We start from the raw sequence: 18910 nt of genomic DNA, 5'->3' as shown, positions 1-18910 counted from the left end.
ACCCTAATCTGGTCCAGAGATTTTTCATTTATTTCCAGTAATAGCACTGGCAGATAATCTGTGTTAATCCCGCTACATTGCTTTGTGGGACTGGATGCCGTGGTGAGCTCGACTCTCCCGTTCTGCTTGGTGGGAGTTTCTCGCTCTGTAGCACAGTCTGGATTACACTTGTACAGTTTTCTTTTTCATGCTGAATAAACCCCTTATAGATTGATCTCTACTGTATGACCAGTAAGGGCAATGGACTGATCATGTAACTGATGGCTGATTGTTTATTGTTGAGTTGATTAAGATGGATAATCCGGGCCCTTAAGACCATAACAGGGAGACAAAGAGGAAGAAATGCATTCACAGCCTGAAAAGATAGGTATACACGATGTGCACGTGTGAATATACAAACTCATAAAAAGACAGGAATCAAGTTACTTGAATCTAACTTTAAATTAATCAGTAAGAATTGCAATTAGCCTTCAGGGTGCACTTGTTTTTGAATGAGAAGGAGGCGTGGATTAAAGGCAGATGGACACATAGAACAGGCTTACATGACTGATGAGCAGAGTCACAAGCAACAGATAAGACAGAAGGAGCATCAAGAATAAGGCTAAACAGGTGCAAACATGGGACAGCAACAGACAACAGAAACTGGCTCTGTAAGAGGCCAGAGATATTATGCAGGGAACACACCAGCAGCAGACATCCCACTGAGGACAGAACAGACACTGCATAGACAGCCAACACTGACTAAAACATAAAAGAAGCTAAAGGAGGGGGAGAAAAATGGCAGAACGATGACAGTGATGGTGACTGACACAGTATGTTAGAGCAAAAATAAGAAACACTGCGAGGGGATAGACATCACGTTCGATAGCGAGTCAGCCCAAAAAGGGATGAAGTGAAATACAGATGGCCGTCTGCAGAGCTGTCATGTGTGCCATGAATAAAAGAACAAAGTAGTGCACGTGCTGACATTAAAGCACTCATTTAAAAAAGCCTTCTATTTCCTGTTTCTGCTGCACCAAGCAGGATGAAAATAGGCCGAGGTTTCTTTTTCCATAAACCTCCAACACACACACACACACACACACACACACACTCATAACAACTAAACAAAGCAGAGCAAGAGAGAGGAGAAGAGAGAGGTGGTGGAAAATGGAGCTTGGGATTATCTCCATTAATCAAAACAATGGGTTTAGGCCTAAGAGAAAACAGACCTGCAATGAATTTTAATAACCAGTAATTACTAATATTAGACTTGTAAAGACTAAAAGATGATTTCAACACTCTGTCCTCTGCTGTTTTTGTATTTGGGGCTATCTATAGGATGCACTTACATGTCAATACCCGCACCAGTACTGACCTTATTAGGTGCACAGGGTTGGCCAGATGCTGTTAATCCACCAATATGCATTAGAAACTGCTAGTCACTGTCACTGTAGAATTCAATCAGAGTACAGCACCACAGAAATCCCTTGTTTTCAGTATACATTAATAAAGAATACTATTTGTTAATTAGTCAAAATTGTTTAATTAAAGTTACGTGACTTTTTAATTTATCTTTCCCCAGCTAATATTCCTATTTAGGCTAACTAAATGTACCTGTAGTTCAACACATTGAGCACCAGCCTTTTCAGCTAGCTACCGAGCTGGAGCTAACGGTAATCATAACCTGCCAGTGCATGTAATGTTAATTATCACTGCAACACTGTATAAACTGTTATAACTAAAACATTTTAACCAGTAAGCTTAAGTTAACAAATTCCAAAGACTTTTGTCTTTGTTGCCAGACTAACAGGAATAATGACTGCTTTAGTGTCATTGAAAAATCTTATAAATATATAATTCTTGCACCACCAACCACGAACACATTCACTGTGTCTGTGTTATCAGTGAGTAAATGACATCCAGATTCAACAGAAGTGCTTATCAGTATCAACAAACTGATAATGAATGCAGCATATCACTATGGGCTACCTGCAAAAAACGTAAGTGATGTGTGATATCTCCAGCCTACACTGGAGCTGTAGATATTATGCGGTACAACAGCAGTGACTCATCACATCCATGACCCTGAGCTCTTCTCTTCAGGAAAATGATGCCACAACACAGAGAGATCAGGTTCAGCTGATGTCTCCAGATCCAGTCCACATCCAGTAATGTATGGTTTACAGTTTAGCTGCCGTCTCACCGCAGTGCTGACACTGCTGTCTCGGGACAGAAATGTCAGAGTCCCATGAGGGAAGGTGTTCAACTACTGGAATGTAAATTTTGTTCAAGTGGATTTGGTCTTTTTAGTCAAATATCTACATTTATAGTTAAGCCTCTGAGTTGGAGTCCCTTTGAGAAATTCATCTCTGACATCGACATATCATCAACATCTTTTCCACATTATTTTCCTACAGTAATTACATAACTACACAATACCAGTTCAGTTGTTACACAATTATAAAATAGTTCCACATGAACTCATCACCAGTGAGCGTGAGATACTGTGGGGTGGAAGCCAACGTGGTCAGATGTGCTGTCGCTGAGGGGTTGTTCACTGTTGCTAACACTCAAACATTAACCTCCTCGGGTGAAAGACTAACCCCAACTGTGTCCTCATGCTCTGTCCTCACAGCATCCTTTGTCTAACCTTTATTTAAACATTCAGACAGATGACTAAAGACTGCATGGATCGTGCTGTGTAAATCAAGTCAGTGTTCATTTTTGCCTTCTTCCAGGTATTTAAGTAGCAATGACTTTCAAGCACTTACATGCTCTGTAGCAAAGGCTTGAGGTACAACGAGGGAAGCTATTTTCATAGTAAAGGACTCTATTTGTAGAGTGAGATAAGGGATTGGGTGTAAAGATATTGACTGACCCCTCCCAGACAAGTCTTTCATCCAGTCAGTCAGGGCTGTTGCCACAGAGACGACCCTGCTATTATCGAAGCTGGGAGACGTCCCAGCCCGCTGCTTCAGGGCCACATACAGACCTTGCTCTTTTCAGTCAAACAGACATAAACAGGGAAAATAAATTGCAATATTAATCCCCACAGAAACACACACGCACACACACTTTACATTTGATTACCACTGGTTGCTATGCCATTATCACCCACAAGGCCGTCAAGGACAGCACTCGAGCTATTTCGAGCTTCTCAAATGATAAACGTCACTCACGGAGACAAAGCAACAATCACCAGGCGAGGCTTCAGACTTTCAAACACCTCAACTTTGCACTGATACACTGAAAAGCTGAATCACAATGAAGACAAACTGCTTCTTTCACGTCAAACCCACGCTGTAGATACAAACATGAAACTGTGGATCACAACAGACATTAGTTGTGTCTCGGATAACTCCTCAGGTAATCCAGTCGATAATACTCGAGTTTATCATGTTTACCAAGCTGGCACTATCCTGGTCTTCTAGTCCACACCAGATGCTTAGTGCTTCAAAATAGCATGGCTGGTAACTAAACCACTGTGGGATTGATTGATTCCTGTCACTAAGATTTACAAGGGTGCATAAACCTCTGAAATGGACACTGCTCAGTGCCTTGAAGCAAGAAACTGGTTGATAAAAGATTTATATCATAGATTCTTCATAGAAAGTGAAGGCATCTATCAATTCTCAAACCAACAACTCATGTCATCATTTTAAACAGCAATCTCTTACTGTCCAGACAAAGTAAATTATATGTGAATAATCCATATTTAAAAATGCAGATTTCACTTTCCTTAGTCATTTTAAGTCACACAATGGTGTATGCTAAATGACAGGCCATACACATACTGTCCATGTCACTGATCTGTACTATACAGTGTCAGTAGGACGATTGAAATCGTTGAAATTCAGCACATGACGTGCTGAAGACTGTTTCTACACGTACATTTGATATTGGACTGCATTTCATAAAATGCCTCTGAATTTGCTGAGCAATCAGCAAGTTGTTATACATTGGACAAGAAAAAAATTATTTCTGTTCGATGTTTAAAGCAGTACTTCAGCGATTTAATACTGCACCTCTAGTGTGAATCTGGAGCATTTAAATATGAATGATCAAAACTGGTGCAGCATGGGCAGAGACATCCTCACTTTTTCTGTTGTGCATGTGCCAAGTTTCAAAATACACTGTGTCAGACATTTCCCAGGATGCACCTCGATTTCACTGGCTGAGTAGGACTAGCAAACTGACCTTCTAAAATCAGCAGAATGCCTGTTTGTTGTTTTACCTTACATCTCTACATTACAGCCTTGAGGAGTTATATTTTAGATGCTGGGACCAGAATGACTCCTCCTGCAGAGGACAATGCTGACAGTGTTTCAGTGACTGATGCTAAAGCAGGCTTCTTCCTGGATCTCACACACACTGTGAAATCTGAGGAAGAGAATAAATGGGGAGGAACTACTTGCGCTTGTGAGATTTATGTACAGTGCCATACTGGAACAGCTCCCTCTTTTGGTGTGTGTGAGTATGGCATTCTCAGACATAATAAATCATTTTCAGGGCTTTTAAAAATTTACTGTTATTAAAAAACAGAGAGTATGCAGAGGACGAAGGGTGGTATAATGTGCTGTAAACCGTTATTTGTCTTTGCTTTAATCACTTAAAGCAGATCTAAACTGCATATAATGTTACTACTCATGTGTGGAGTGTCTTTTGCTTGGAGAGTTATAGCCTACCTTTGGGGCTTCCATATCAGTTTCTTCCACTTCTTTTGCTTGGCCTATCAGTGAAGGTAGAGAAGAGTGAATGACAAGTTTTGGTAGGATATCTTTACTCTTTCATGATGTGATTGTCCAGATGGCTGTTGATGCTGACTAAAATTGATTCCTCATATTTTCTACAGTTTCCAGATATAATAATATAATAAAACAAAAATATTATAATGGGATGTACTCTTTACTATTGTCTCCGGTCTTCACAAAAGGTAATAAACCTTTTATTTTGTGTTCTCTGTAGTTGGTTCAGATGACCATTCAGAAAACAGAAGAAGGACACTTTCAGTGTTTCAGAGTTCAAAAGACAGACCCTAACGTGGTTGTAAATATGTCCTGACATTTACTGTTATTCTTATTCCAACCCACGCAATTTAAAACTGAGCTGAGACTTAACATTTCACACTAAATTACATGTGCATTTGTGTGTGTGTGTGTGTGTGTCTCTAAAGTAAAGCAACGGGTAATTGGGTTTGCAGAATGCAGCCCTTTCACTCCAGTCGCTGTTGCCGTCAGTGACTCAATACAGAGCGCCCACATGTACCATGAATCACTGTGATCACAGGCCCTCAACCACTCCTCCATCTATTCAATCAATTCATTTTTGCTGTGGCACCTGATAATACATTTGCCTCTCCAGTCAGAGCAATTTCTTCCCACTCCTTTACCCCTGACTGAGCTTCTCAGTGCCTTGAGAAGTCTTTTTCCCTCCAGGTCTCACGTCTGTCAGTGAAGTAATCAAGTTTAATATTTTCTCACTAAGAAAAACTAAGAATTTAATGTTGAGACTAAATGTAAAGTGTAAGTGTAAACATCTTAGCCAATGCTGCTGTGTTGCTGTTTGATCAATGAATAAATGTCAAATCAAAACCTTTTAATATTCACTCTGACAACTGTGAACTGTGTTATGTTTAAAGTGACCCTGATTGATGTCTTCTCTTGCAAAAGCAGGATGCAGAGGGACATAGGAAGCCCTACATAAGAATAATCGATGGTCCCAAGAGGAGAAATCACCCATGGCTGCTACAGAGGAAGGCAATTCAGAGAAGACAGATCAAAGATTACACTACTTGATTTATGAAACCTGAAAAACAGACTTTCCATTAAAGATGAAATATGTGCAAGAAAGGCAATCTGGCAGAGAGCACTGAATTTTACTGTTAAGGGCTTTGGAGTTCAGTGTAAGTCATCAGCAGCTCTACAAAGGTAAACCTCTGGATGAACCTGCAGCGTTCAACACAGAACAATTCTGTTATGAATTACATGACAGGTGGATCTCCACCTCCAGCATACAATAAGTTTCATCCCTGTGGATAAGCGTCTGGGTAAGACTGCTTATTTGCAGAAATAAAAACACATTAAATGTTGCCCTGCTGGGATGGAGATACAGATATTAGGACGATCAGCAGGACTGATTTGCTGATGAACATATGTGAATTATGCTGTGAGTCACCAGAGGCCACATGATTAGTCAGCAGTGAAGGCCTGCTGACACACACATGGCCCACTCTGATAGATACAGTAGGGGGTTGCAAGGTGATGTGAAAAACCTGAATGTAAATTATCACTAGCCTGCTCCATAGTATCTCCTCCTTATCCTAGCTTACATACCCCAAGTGCAATAATTTACTGCTTTGAGCAGTATAAACGACTGAAGGAGCCCCAGCTTTATTATCTCGCAGACCTCTAATCCCCCCCCCCTGCAAACAATACTCCATGAGTAAGAGACTACATTAAGTGGGCTCTGAACAACTGACAAATGGACTAGTATCAGTATCAGCTTTGACAGACTGACGCATCTCTAAAAATGAAAGATAAAGACAAGTCTAAATTTAGTTTAGTTCGTACCATTAAATGGCATATGTGCATGGCACATCTCCTTGTGTAACTCTACAGTGAGGCAGATGTCCACCCAGCATGAAAACAAGACCTTTCACAAGAGCGGTAAGTGGGTGTGCCAGTGACAGACAGATTTTCTACAGACAGGAGTACTTAATGAATTGCCTACAGTGAAGGACGTCAGCAGCTTTCCCAAAATACAGGCTGTGATATGATAACGACAGGTTCAGATGGGTGAAAATTTTAAAAATAGCTTTATTTGTTTGTTGGTTTGTGAAACTTTTTTTAGACTAGTGAAGGCACTCGTTTGAAACAGTTCCATCCAATCCATCCAAAAAAGTCTGTAGATAAGAGCCATATGTCCCATTTTGAAGTCTATTTCTAAAATTCAGCATCCAAAGCAGTCACTCCCAAAGTGGGTGCCATACCAACAGGCAAGATTTATTCTTGTATTTATTTGCTACCTTGTAAACAATGTTCAATGATCTCAATTCAACTGATATTACATATTAACAAATATCTGATTGGAAGATGTTTAAATATGCACTGCTGAACTGACATACTGAAATGGCACAAGCGTTTATTGTCTGACAGGGTTCAGCATTTATACAGCCAACCTCATTGTTGTTTTACATCAAAGTTGAAAGCATTAGAACAGCGCACAGCAGGTAGTAGTGATGGAAAGATTGGTCACAGTATTCTTACAAGACATGTACTGTATGAGTCATTTTTAGCTTGGACATGGTGGCAGCTGGTAACTCCGACGGATGAAAAGAAAAAGAATAAAAAGGGTAAAGAAAAGAATTACATAAATGACGTGCCACTGTATGAAAGGCATGACGCTAATCGTATGTGTGGAGCAGCGGGTCAATTTCATGGATGAAATCTGATGCTTTATCAAACCCCTTTTCCATTAAAGGACAAGAAATGATTGTTTTTTTACTATCTCATAATAAAAATAACGAATCAAAGTGCACTTGAGCTACTAACACTTCTTTCGCACCTTAATGATCATTCGTGATTCAGTTAAGGGCTAAGAGTAACACAGTAATACCTGCGAGGAGTGTTTATCACCGAGCGGTAACCTGAAACAGTGCTAGGACTGCCCTGCATCCCCATCGACAGGCACAGTAAATCTAACCAAATTGCCCTTAATGGACCTGGGGAGCAGAGATCACAGTGGAGATTTAGGAAGCCAAGAAGCCAGCTGGAAAATCCCTTCTACTCAAATGTGTGTGTGTGTGTGTGTGTGTGTGTGTGAGGTACACTGCAGAAATACTAACATATAGTGATTTATTTCGTTGCTGCATTCATCAGGTTAAGGTCAATGTATGTATGTAAGCCCGCAAAAAGTCCTTTTAACACTGAACAGACTAATGTAAGCCCTGCCACGCCCACAAGAAAATGTATAGGGAACAGTTAATGCAGTCACAGAATTTAGGCTTTTCTGAAGTGATAGGCAGCTCTCCACGATACACTGGCATGCTTGTTGCTGTGTTTTTTCTTTTCTTCTCATGTGTACAGAGATGTTTTGTCAGGAGCGAGTAAAAAAAATAACTGTTTGGAAAAATATCAGTATACGTGTGGACAAGGCCTAAATGTTTGAAAGAGCTAAACATGCACCTTTAAATGTGCACGTTTAACCCTTTTAATGCTGCACTTCTTAAGCAAATCCAATCAGTGTAATTGACACATGAAAGTCTGCTGTGGACAGAGAGAAAGCACATGCATTCTCTCAGCAAAGGTCGCACAGAAGAGGGGACAGCTGCAGAACAATACCCAGGATTGTTTAGTCCATGCCATTTAGTTGGTGGAAACTACATCAGCTCTTAGGTCAGTAGATAATCAAAGGGTGATTATCAGACAGCCAGTGGACCAACTCTGAATTATACAGTATAAAATGGATTATAGTATAGTAGTACATATGTCAGTATATATGTTGGGTTTATTAAACAATAACAGTGTAAATAAGATTGTTTTCAATGTTTAATGTTCAATATTTGCATGTAATTAAACCTTTTTTTCCTTATCTAGTTTTCTATCTCTCTTAATGTTTACAAAATTCATTTCCCTATAAATTTTGTGCATCTTATCCACTATGCATCTAAGATGATGTGCTGAGCAAAATCAAGGCTACAGCATAAGAAAGTAGCCCAGCTAGAATAAAGGTAACAGAAATCAGACCTGACCTTATGTTTGTGCATGGTGAACAGGCAGACACCATCCTGGCCTCTCTCCTGGCTCTCATGGCCTCTCTTCAATCACTGTCCCGCTGTCTTGATGTCAGACTGTCACTTGTCCAGCATGCTTTGTCATCATCGCCAAGCCTCATAAAATCCCCCTAGTCCTCCTCTCACACACAGCACATCCAAAATCAGTCAGGAACGATAATGTGAGCGGCTCAGAAACTGAAAGTTGCAAACAGAGGTGACACAGACGACACTTGCTAGGCTAAAATGCCTGTTCACAAATTGCAGGGTGTACACACTGACTAGAAGCCACTATCCTGATATGAATATCTCTAAGCCAGTGTTCTCTTCTTTTGCCCGCATCACCTCACATCTGCTTCGCTGAGCCATGGATGAGCAGTTGTACGAGGGAGGATGGGTCAAGGATGCGAGCGCTCTGATTGGCTGGCCAGCCATGGTGTGTGTGGGGGAAGGTTCCTTTGGTAGGCTCCCTGGGAAGCTCGATAAGAGTGTTCCTTTACCTCCCTTCCTCCTCTTCCTGCTTTATCAGCCTCCCTCCCTCCTCTCTCTTCTCTGTCTCTTCTCCTCCACCTCCCTCTTCCTGTCTGCGCTACAAGCTGCAGGCATGCATTTGCAGTCCTCGACCAAAGCATTACAAGTCTCAGTGGGGAATCAAAATCAGCAGTACAGCCACTGCACGCACACATACATGCATGAATATGCAGAGGGGATAGCAACTATGTCATGAATTAAATAAAACCACACATATCATCACTGTCATCGCCTTCATAACATGTTGGATGTACTAACATGATCTGGTCTACAGCTGGAGCTGGACAGGTGTGAAACCACAGGAAGAATGAGGCTACAAACATGCTACAAATCTACCCATGTAAGGCTAACAAAGGGAAACTGGAGCTGTATCTGTGATTTAGATGAAGATGATGTGTGGTATGTGTCTGTATTTGGGATTGGCTCAGTAATGGGCTTTCATAAACATCAATAAATATTTTTTATCACTAAAAATGAAAGAGTGCATGAAATATACTGGTTTAGAACAATTAGAATTTTCTGTAAAGCACTGTGTAACCTTGTTAAAAAATGCGCTAGACAAATAAAGATTACTATTGTTTTTATTTTTATTTATTTATGGGAAAATAATGGATGGAAGAATAATGAAGTTTCTTACAATTTGTTATCTTGGCTGATGTATCCCCACTGTACTGACTTATTTATTTTCCTTGTCTGAAAGTGATCCAGAACGAGAAACAGGAACTCACCTATTTTGTGGGTATCATTTACTCGTCCTTGCTTTTCTGAGGTCCCAGCACAAACTAAGGAGTAAGATCAGATTATGCTGACCTCCATCACTGGAAGCACATGTCTCAAACCACAGACGATGATCGATAATCTCGCAACTGAGACAGCGGAAGAGCTATGTGGACATTAGAACAGACAGCAAAGACAGGATGTACAATAAAGGACTGTTAAGGAGAATCTCACAAACAGAACTGAAATGATAGTCACTATAAGGACAAGATCAGTTACTGTCACATTATTCAACTCAGCAACTACTTATTTTATCAGCCTGTTTCTCCTTGAAGACTGAAAGCAACTGAAACCTCTTTCAAACGTGCAAACTACAGAATTTCCAAATGCACTTGCATCCTGCCCACTTAATCCGGCCAGATGGCTTTTTGCATGCATTATTTACAGTTGGCTTTATAACAAACTAAGTATTGATCTTGTGAAGTTTGTGCGACTCATGAGCACTTAGGAAATACCTGCAGTGTAAGGCTGTCAAAAGTATGCAAAATAGAGACTTTTCCATTGCCACATGTTTAACACAATATGACATCTGGATTTAATGGTATGTGGCTTACAGATAGTCTGATTGGCTGCACTACAGTAACTTTTAATTTTGCTCTATTAGTGTATCACAGCCCCCATGTCAACAACTTCAACAACAACTAACCGAAATATGAAAGCTGGGTGGTAATATTAGCCCTGTTAACCCTTTAAAAACATGTGCTCTTCTGAGGGCATGTTATCCTTGAATCATTTGTCTGATTTGTACTCACTACACTTTCCAACTCAAGCATTATTTTTAAAACAGTACAGATGGGGGTAAAGTCACTTCTGGTTCCACATTACTCAGCTGCCAGTGTGAACCTATTTAAGGAGGACTTTCACAGGTCATAAAGCCAGGCAGTACGGCGCGAGAGCAGCATAATCTCGAAATTAGGAATACACAGCCGCATTAGCATTCTTATCTCAAACATCTTTAGAGATAAACTGCGTTTTGAAAGATAACTGACGTGATTCTGTTTTTCCACAGTTTATTCAACTAGTTAAAAATTCTTAATGTTATTTTTTTTGCTCCTCGTGAGCCGACAATAGATTTTGCTTGATATGTAAGCCATGACAACACTCTAAATGCTGAATCACTGAAGAAACATTGCCAAATAGCTGTCATATATCACACTCAGGGTTAGAAAACCGACCCATATGACAGTGGTTTTGCGGTTTTGTCTGACTTTCACTAAATCCTGTTCATTCAGAAACACTTTAACAATAGATTGAAACAACAGCATTTTAATCATAATTCCCTCAATCTCCATTAAACTTGAGATCTACTGCCCTTCAAGAAATGTTGTTAGCAGTTATTGTAAGCTATTTCTGCAAAGATAAGTAATATCAGTCAACCCAAACTGAGTCCAACAAACAATCTCTTAGTCGTGTGCTGGAATGCAGAGTCTCCTGGTGGCTTAACCCCAGGTTGCGAGTCAACCAACTCGCATGACTGACCGTTCAAAGAATACCACACCAGACACACACATACCAGAGTGCACACACACAAATACACCAAAATAACATTGCTCACTCAGCTCAGAAAACATACCAGTTCAAACATCACTTCTCCTGGCCGATCACAACACACACACACACACACACACACACACACACACACACACACACACATCAAAAAGCAAAGTGGTTTCACGGTTATGACCTCACATCAAGCTACAAATGTCACTTCTCACTGTCACAATTAATCATCAGTAAAGCACAATATTTAGTCAGTGCATCATCAGGTGAAATTCTATGTCATTCAAGCACACATGAAGTAAAAACATGTATAATGAATACGGATTATTAAGTCTACAGTACACTGTACCTGTGTTCAGGGGATGAAAAATGATGTTGAATCAGTGCACATTCAAGTTCCCCTCCATCAAGTAAAGCATAGAGGACCTACTGGAGCTATTCCTAAAATTCCCCAGTTTCAACATTTCTCATGCAGTGCACTACAGACCAAAAACATCATGACCTATCACTCACCTTTTCGCCTTGTGCCTTGAAACTCTTAGCTGCAGGACTGGCACAGTGTCTCCTGTGACAGCAAAGCCTTCACTCTCTGAAGAATAAAGTGTCTGTGCCCACAGTGCTGACCTGCCACCACTGGCTAGCTAAAAGACTAAAAGCTGCACAATAGTGTCCAACTCACAAAGCCCTGTTTGTGTCTGATGTTGTTTGTCCAATAAAAGCAAACAATGGCATTCCATGGCTTGCAACTGTATTCAGCGCTGGCCTCTGTGAATGTAAAGCGCATTCAGACACCTTGGTTGGCGGACAAAGCAGTGAATCTGTGTCACATGCAGGGTGGGCGGGTCAGGGAAAATGGGGTGACAGCAAGGCCAGCCCCACTGTATCTCTGCTCCAAAAGCCCACCAGCATGTGATGCATGCTCACACCTGTACATGGTAAGAAAAAATAGTTGACAGCAGACTTACCTGATTTTGTCTGCCGCACTGTCAGACCTGCACAGGAGAAGAGAGGAGACACTTTAGTCATCCTGGTACTGAAACTACTGCCACTGATTTCAGTCCTGCTTAGATTCAGTGTAATCTTATATGCTGCACTACTACTTCAAATACTACAAACAGTAGCAATCATGAGAAAATCAAAACTTTTTTTCAAAAACTTTTAAAATTGTTTTCGTGTCATCTTTGCAAACTCCTTTATACTCCCTCCTATGAAGTACCCATTATTAGTATATAAATAGTTGTTGTATACTTGATAACCTTATAACTAATATACCACTAACCACTAATATACTGCTCCATTCTTGGGCCTCAACCTGTTCAACCTGCTCTCACCAGCTCAGATTATGGAAAGCAACAAAATGCAGATGAAACCGTGATTTATTGAACAACATTGCCATGTGACTAAATGTTCCGTAAAAGCACTAAGTGCATTGCACAATTCAAAGACCAGATGTGCCACAATTTCCTCCATACAGACAAAGATACAGTAGATATGGATATTGGCAAAGATATAGATGAAATTGAAATCTTGCCAGAAAATTTGGTGAAGTCAAGGACTCCAACCTACACATAAAGACAGTTACAAATCAACCTATTATCGGCTTTAGAATATATTGAGAATTAAAGGACTTCTGTCTCAGCAGGACACTTGTCCAATGTGTTTATCTTCAGCAGGTTCTACTAAGTGAAGCTGTACAGGTCTCTCTGACCTACAATGTAGAGTGCAATATCCAAATCACAGGAACTGCAATTCTTGGATAAATGTTTAATGAACCACAGCGGTGCCCCGGCCTACAGCCATAATTTTCAGATGTTAAGGGAAGATGCTTATTTTGTACAGAGCCCAGCAAAAATCATCATTTTAATATTTTTCAGTGAAAATGAATGGCAAAAATGACCAGTAAAATTGCTATTCATATCACAATTGGAACACCTGTCAAAGTTTTTAATAAAATTTATTCACTCAATTGTATATTGCTCATCCCTATCTTGACTCTAACAGGTCTGTTACTGCCCCCAGAAAACTTGAGCTCTGCTCAAACTATCAGTTCATTTCATTCAGGGCTAAGACTTTCCTGTTTACCACTGCATTTTATTTAATTCAATTTGGGACTATTTATTTGTATCTTGCATTGCAATGTGGCTGCACAAAAAAAAAAATTCTGACATCTTTTACTTAAATTTATTCTTATCTTTTATTTTTAGTCTTTTTTAAATGCTATTTTAAATGCTACTTTTTACATTACATTTTCCTATATTGTCTTGATGCCCTTATGTCTTATGTAAAGGACTTTGTATCACCTTGTTACTGATGGTAACTATATAAACAAATAAATAACCAAACTTGCCATGCCCAAACCTGACAAACAGGGGGTTAAAATAAAGTGAAACATGCCTTTAATAGACAACCTAGAGTGAAATATTGCAACTGCCCTGTAGCTAGCCAAAATATATAACCTGTACTAGTAACTGCTCCATTGATGGCATGTCGTGCAACGTGTAATCACGTTTCACAATTATGTGCTGCGTCATCTTCACTGATGAGTCATATTACACTGTCTCACAAAGCTACATTGTGATATTACATAACCATATCTGCAGTTACAGTGGGGGAGTTGAACTTGATGGAAGAAGCCTCAGATGCAGATAAACAAAGACGACTACAAATGAGCAAACTTGTCCTCATGCCTTCATCTGAATATCATCAGTGTCTCTCCCTGAACCATCACGGATGCCCTGATAGTCTGGCAGAGGCAGCCAAAATCACAGCTAGTGCCCGACAGCCGGCTGCTACTTTCCCAGAAAACACAGCTGCACATAGCACGCCAGTATTCTGCAGCACACGAGACAGACAGACAGATGCAGCAAGAGCAAAACAAGACTGACGGACATGGAGGCAGTGCGACGGGTACAGAGGCAGCGGTGCAAGCCTCCAGGCAGAAATGCAGCTGTTTTTACCTGCAGAGGAGACATGACATTCCGTGCCCTCTAAAGCCGGCTACAGAACGCTGCTCTCCCTGCAGCTGCCGCAGACACCCCTCACTAGCTATCACCAACACAGCAAAGAGAAGAGCAGCGAGAAATCCCATAGGTTTGACAGGTGCTGCTTCCTAATTCGAGCAAGTGGAGACACTGAGTGAGAAGAGTGCGCGGGAGGGAGAGCCGGAGAGAGAAACATGGGGAAGAGTGCAGGAGAGAGAACGAGCGGAGGTGTAGTGAACGGCAGACAGAGCAAAAAGGGAAAGGCAGCTGAGTGGGTGGTTGCTATGAGCCTAGACGAAGAGGATTCCTACACACTCAGTTTCAGAATTCAGTTCTTCACTATTTTTGGGATAAATGAGGCACAGTAATACGCGTGAATGCTGACAAAATAAGAAGCTTCTTCTCTGTAAAGCATATTCAACTATAAGAATAATCACTAGATTGCATTTTCAATTTTTTGATTCATTATGTTCATTATGTGAAGGCTAATTTTGTACCACTAACAGAAGAAACCATGGTGTATTTTCTTGTGTTCTTGGCAAGAAGGCTGTGCTTATCAGATATGACCATAATCTACTAGTCTGAAATACCTAAAAAGCTCACACTCAATACCTTTGCCAAGACCTGAAAGGTGTTAATGTTGACTTAGATTTCACCGAGTTATCCGCAGTTCAGCAATCTATTTAAAGTTTTGAGGTCATCTAAATCTGACACTTCATCCACTGGATATCTTTTTAATTTAGTGCAAATTATTTGACTACAATTATGTGCCAGTGATAAAATTTAACAGGTTGGACCAGTATCTTAGCTGATTACTACAAGAACCATCTTTGCTAGAAAATAAACACAAAAGACTGAAACTCATCACTGACCTCAAACAACTTTCTTTAATTTTTCACATTCATACTCTGTTTCATAACTGTATTTCAGGGCAGAAAGTCTTACATTTATGTAATGCAGAAAGATCTGCTTTCATGATACATCCTTTTCCTGATCATGTGGAGGGTAAGAAATTGCTCACTGGGTTTCTTCCTGGCTATTTTATGATTTTAGAAATAAAGTATGTAGCCAAGCACACACACACACACTTATGACAGAAACATACCCATGCTTTCATGGCAGGTTCAACAACTAATTTGATGTCCAGGCCTGTCACCGGTGCTCCTGTGACAACTGCAGCACATTTCAAGGTGATAAAGAGCTAATGACACTGCCTGTCTGTCAACTCAAACTGAGCTATGGAGAAGTAGCAGTAACAATTTCTGGTGGTGTAGTTATCTGGAAAAGGAGATGGTTCACATAGACAAAAAGGGTGTTTTTGTCAGTAAGTTTGAAAGTTTGAAAGTTTTTCTGGACCCATTAACATCACTGATTGTTACTCCGTTCGCACAAAGATAAGCCTCTTCCAAAACAAATCATGTTAGCTGGTTGAAGGCTTGAATATCTTGAAGGAAAAAAAGTAGACAATTAAAAGCCACAGTAAAAGAGATGTAGCAATGTGTACCAGCATGAAGAGAAAGCGCCCCCTGGTGGGGAATGCAAGATAAAGTGATGCGACCAGAATACACTGACATTTGGAGTAGTCTTCCCAGTAGCATGAATCAATCAACAATTTAAAGTTAAAGTTTTAACGTTTACTGTACGCCAACCAGCCACAACATTGAAACAACTGACAGGTTGCCTTCTTCCAGCTGCACAGCACCCAAAGGATCCTGAACATTCCAATGACCACAAAATACCCCCAGAGGTCCAGAGTCCCTTCCCCTGACAGCTCAGAGCTGTTTTGGTAGCACTGAGCACTGGTGCAGCGACTGAATGCAAGTAACATTTTCATGAATTCTTTGCAAGTCTAAAAGTGAGGCCCACACAGGAACAACATGCACATGCACACACATCAACAAACAAACTGATCACTCACCTCTCCTCTCGGATTAATGGAGTCAAGAAACGAGTGTTGTCATCCTCATGGCTGCTCTGCAGGCTGCTTTGCTGACTGCTCTGCTGGCTGCTGGATGACACATGAAAGAGAGGTGAGGTTGTCAATCGTAACAACACGGTTCTATTAAAGTGACATGTAAATTGATGGTGTACATACATTTCCTCTTTTGCTTTCTAAGTTATTAGGATTATTAGGATTTCTACCTAGTTTATTAGTCACTATGTGCTGCCGTTGTATAATTGGCACAAAAGAATCCCTAAGCCAAAAACATACATATCATAAATAGAACCTCTTGCATAAACAAAACAATTCATTTCTCTCATCACATTTTGCTGTTTTGCACTCCAATCGAGGACCCTACAATGCAAAAATGGCACAGTTTCTGTCATAAATCTGCTGGGACGAGATCCTGAGCTGTCCAAGATCCTGCAAATCAAGCCTCAAATATATACCACCGCTGTCAAATATATAATATATGTCTGTGGCACCTTTGTCCTTTTGGATAATGGTAGAGGTCCTGTCCTTCATGCACATATCCAATGCTAACACTAGAGGGGGCTATATGACAAAAGTAGTTGAACATACAGAAATCATGTTTAGGTTCAACAAGCACATCATTGAGTTCATATTTTTTTTACAGTGATCTCCCTGTTTTGTGATTCTGCTGTCCCCATCAACACTTTGACACTAAGAATAAAGCCTGACTGTCAGGGAAGGTCTTTATTGATACACACTCCAACTCTCCAGGGCTCCCCATCTGATTCCAACAATAGCAATGCTCCATTCAAGGCTGGAGGGGTACGCTGGAATGTATGAAAAAGCTGGGGACTTGGGGAGTTGAGATATTTATGGTACAGTATAGACAGTAGCGATTATGCAGTAATTTAAGCTTGTACTGAGTCTTGAAATTTTATTTAGTTTTATTTTTGTTACTTTTCTATATAAAGTTAAGCAATCCACTCAATATTTATTTAACCTTACTCAAATGAAGCTTGAAAATTTCATTTCATTTTAAAAAAGACTTAAAAGGTGAGAAATTAAGTGCAGGATAGTGTACCCTTGAATACGCATGAAACTGACTAGACATGTTGACTCAGTATAGATAACCGTACATTATAACACTGCTCTTAACAAAATAAAGATTACCAGTGCTGTCGGTGAAAAGTGGATCAGTTCAAAAATTGCCAACTTTTCACCATGAATCAGCCTACACTGGCAGAAAGGAACATCACTTCAGCTGTGCTCCCTCGCATTTGAGCTCACGCCTCCTCTGCAGCAGGCGCAGCAGCCAGTCTGCAAGCTGTTCACTCCGAGGGAAGACATGTGTGCTCTAAAAGCAGATGTGTTTGTTCGGTTTTGTGCAAGTATTTGTACTTGTATCGCTGTCCTTCAAAGCATGTTCATTTGAAATCACAAGGACAGAAAGCTGACATGTGCCTTTGCCAAATTATTCATAACTCATATACGACTGATGTGGGCTTTGAACAAGATAGCAATGATGTGTTACAAAATACCATCAGAGTACAGTACATGGCAAAAACACACAAACATGTGATCCAAGTCTGAATCATATTTGCGCATTTCTAAGCGTTTCACATACGGAATGGTCTTCAAATAATATACCGAAATTGGTATGAATTTACTGTAGTTTTAGAAATGTAATCAGAATCAGCCACATTATTAACCAAGACTTGAAGTAATGAAGTGACAGATGGTATCTTTTCAGCTGTTGTGATCCCAAACCATACTTTTGGATTTGTTAGCATTGCAAAGACATTTGTTTTCATTTAAATTCTGATCAACATGAAAAATACCTGGAAAACTGTAAACTTTGGAGTAAGTAAAGTTTTATCATTTTGCTTCAATTTGAAAAACTAGCAGACTTCTTAACATGTCTTCAAATGGTAACTTTGTGAGAGGTTGCATGTCTGAAATATTTAAATGTTTGGGTGAGGTGAAAGCAGTGAAGCCTGGTGAAAGATACTGCACCAGTTCCTCAAAATAGCCCCGCTCTTATCAGCCTGCAGAACAGCAGATTCCACTGTGTCTGCAAGCTTCCACTGTTCCCAGACACGCAGTCACACACACACACACACAAGGACACACAGATGCACATTTACAGTCCACACATCCACACAAGGCGAGAAAGACAGGAATAAGATGTCAGAGTGACAACACCGAACTTAACAAAATCACAGTGATGACTATGGACTCTTGTGCTTGACAAAGAATGATTTACTGACCAGAGACCAGGATCCGCCTTGAGGTCAGAGCATTTTAAAAACAAAACATCTTTTCACGACTTTATACCCTATCACAAAAAGCATAATGGCTTTAAAGCAGTCTGAGTGACAAACAGCATCATGTTCCACCTTAATGCAGGAAAGCCGGACTGAATCAGAACATTCCACTGCATCAAGTGTTTCAAAT

The 18910-nt window shown here is 40.3% G+C and overlaps 1 protein-coding gene across 15 annotated transcripts in view; it reads right to left on the bottom strand.

Moving 5' to 3' along the window:
• The window catches only part of gramd1bb (GRAM domain containing 1Bb), a 75489-nt gene that overhangs the window by 40594 nt on the left and 15985 nt on the right, over positions 1 to 18910 (bottom strand). For 9 of the 15 annotated variants that reach the window (XM_046390296.1, XM_046390281.1, XM_046390284.1 and 6 more), the window contains exons 2-3: positions 16460 to 16549; positions 12526 to 12552 (exon numbers count right to left, since the gene is read on the bottom strand). Coding sequence is in view for 11 of the 15 variants with exons in the window: in XM_046390281.1 (XP_046246237.1) it covers positions 12526 to 12552; positions 16460 to 16549 (117 nt within the window). In the remaining 4 variants the exon portion in view is untranslated. Of the gene's footprint in view, positions 1 to 4667; positions 4712 to 8731; positions 11643 to 12525; positions 12553 to 16459; positions 16550 to 17626; positions 17809 to 18910 lie in introns of those variants that run through there. The other 6 variants (XM_046390297.1, XM_046390289.1, XM_046390298.1 and 3 more) reach the window with 5 other exon arrangements.

The sequence above is a fragment of the Scatophagus argus genome, chromosome 5 (genome assembly GCF_020382885.2).
Source record: "Scatophagus argus isolate fScaArg1 chromosome 5, fScaArg1.pri, whole genome shotgun sequence".
Taxonomy (NCBI): Eukaryota; Metazoa; Chordata; class Actinopteri; family Scatophagidae; genus Scatophagus; species Scatophagus argus.
This window is presented reverse-complemented; position numbering and strand designations above follow the sequence as displayed.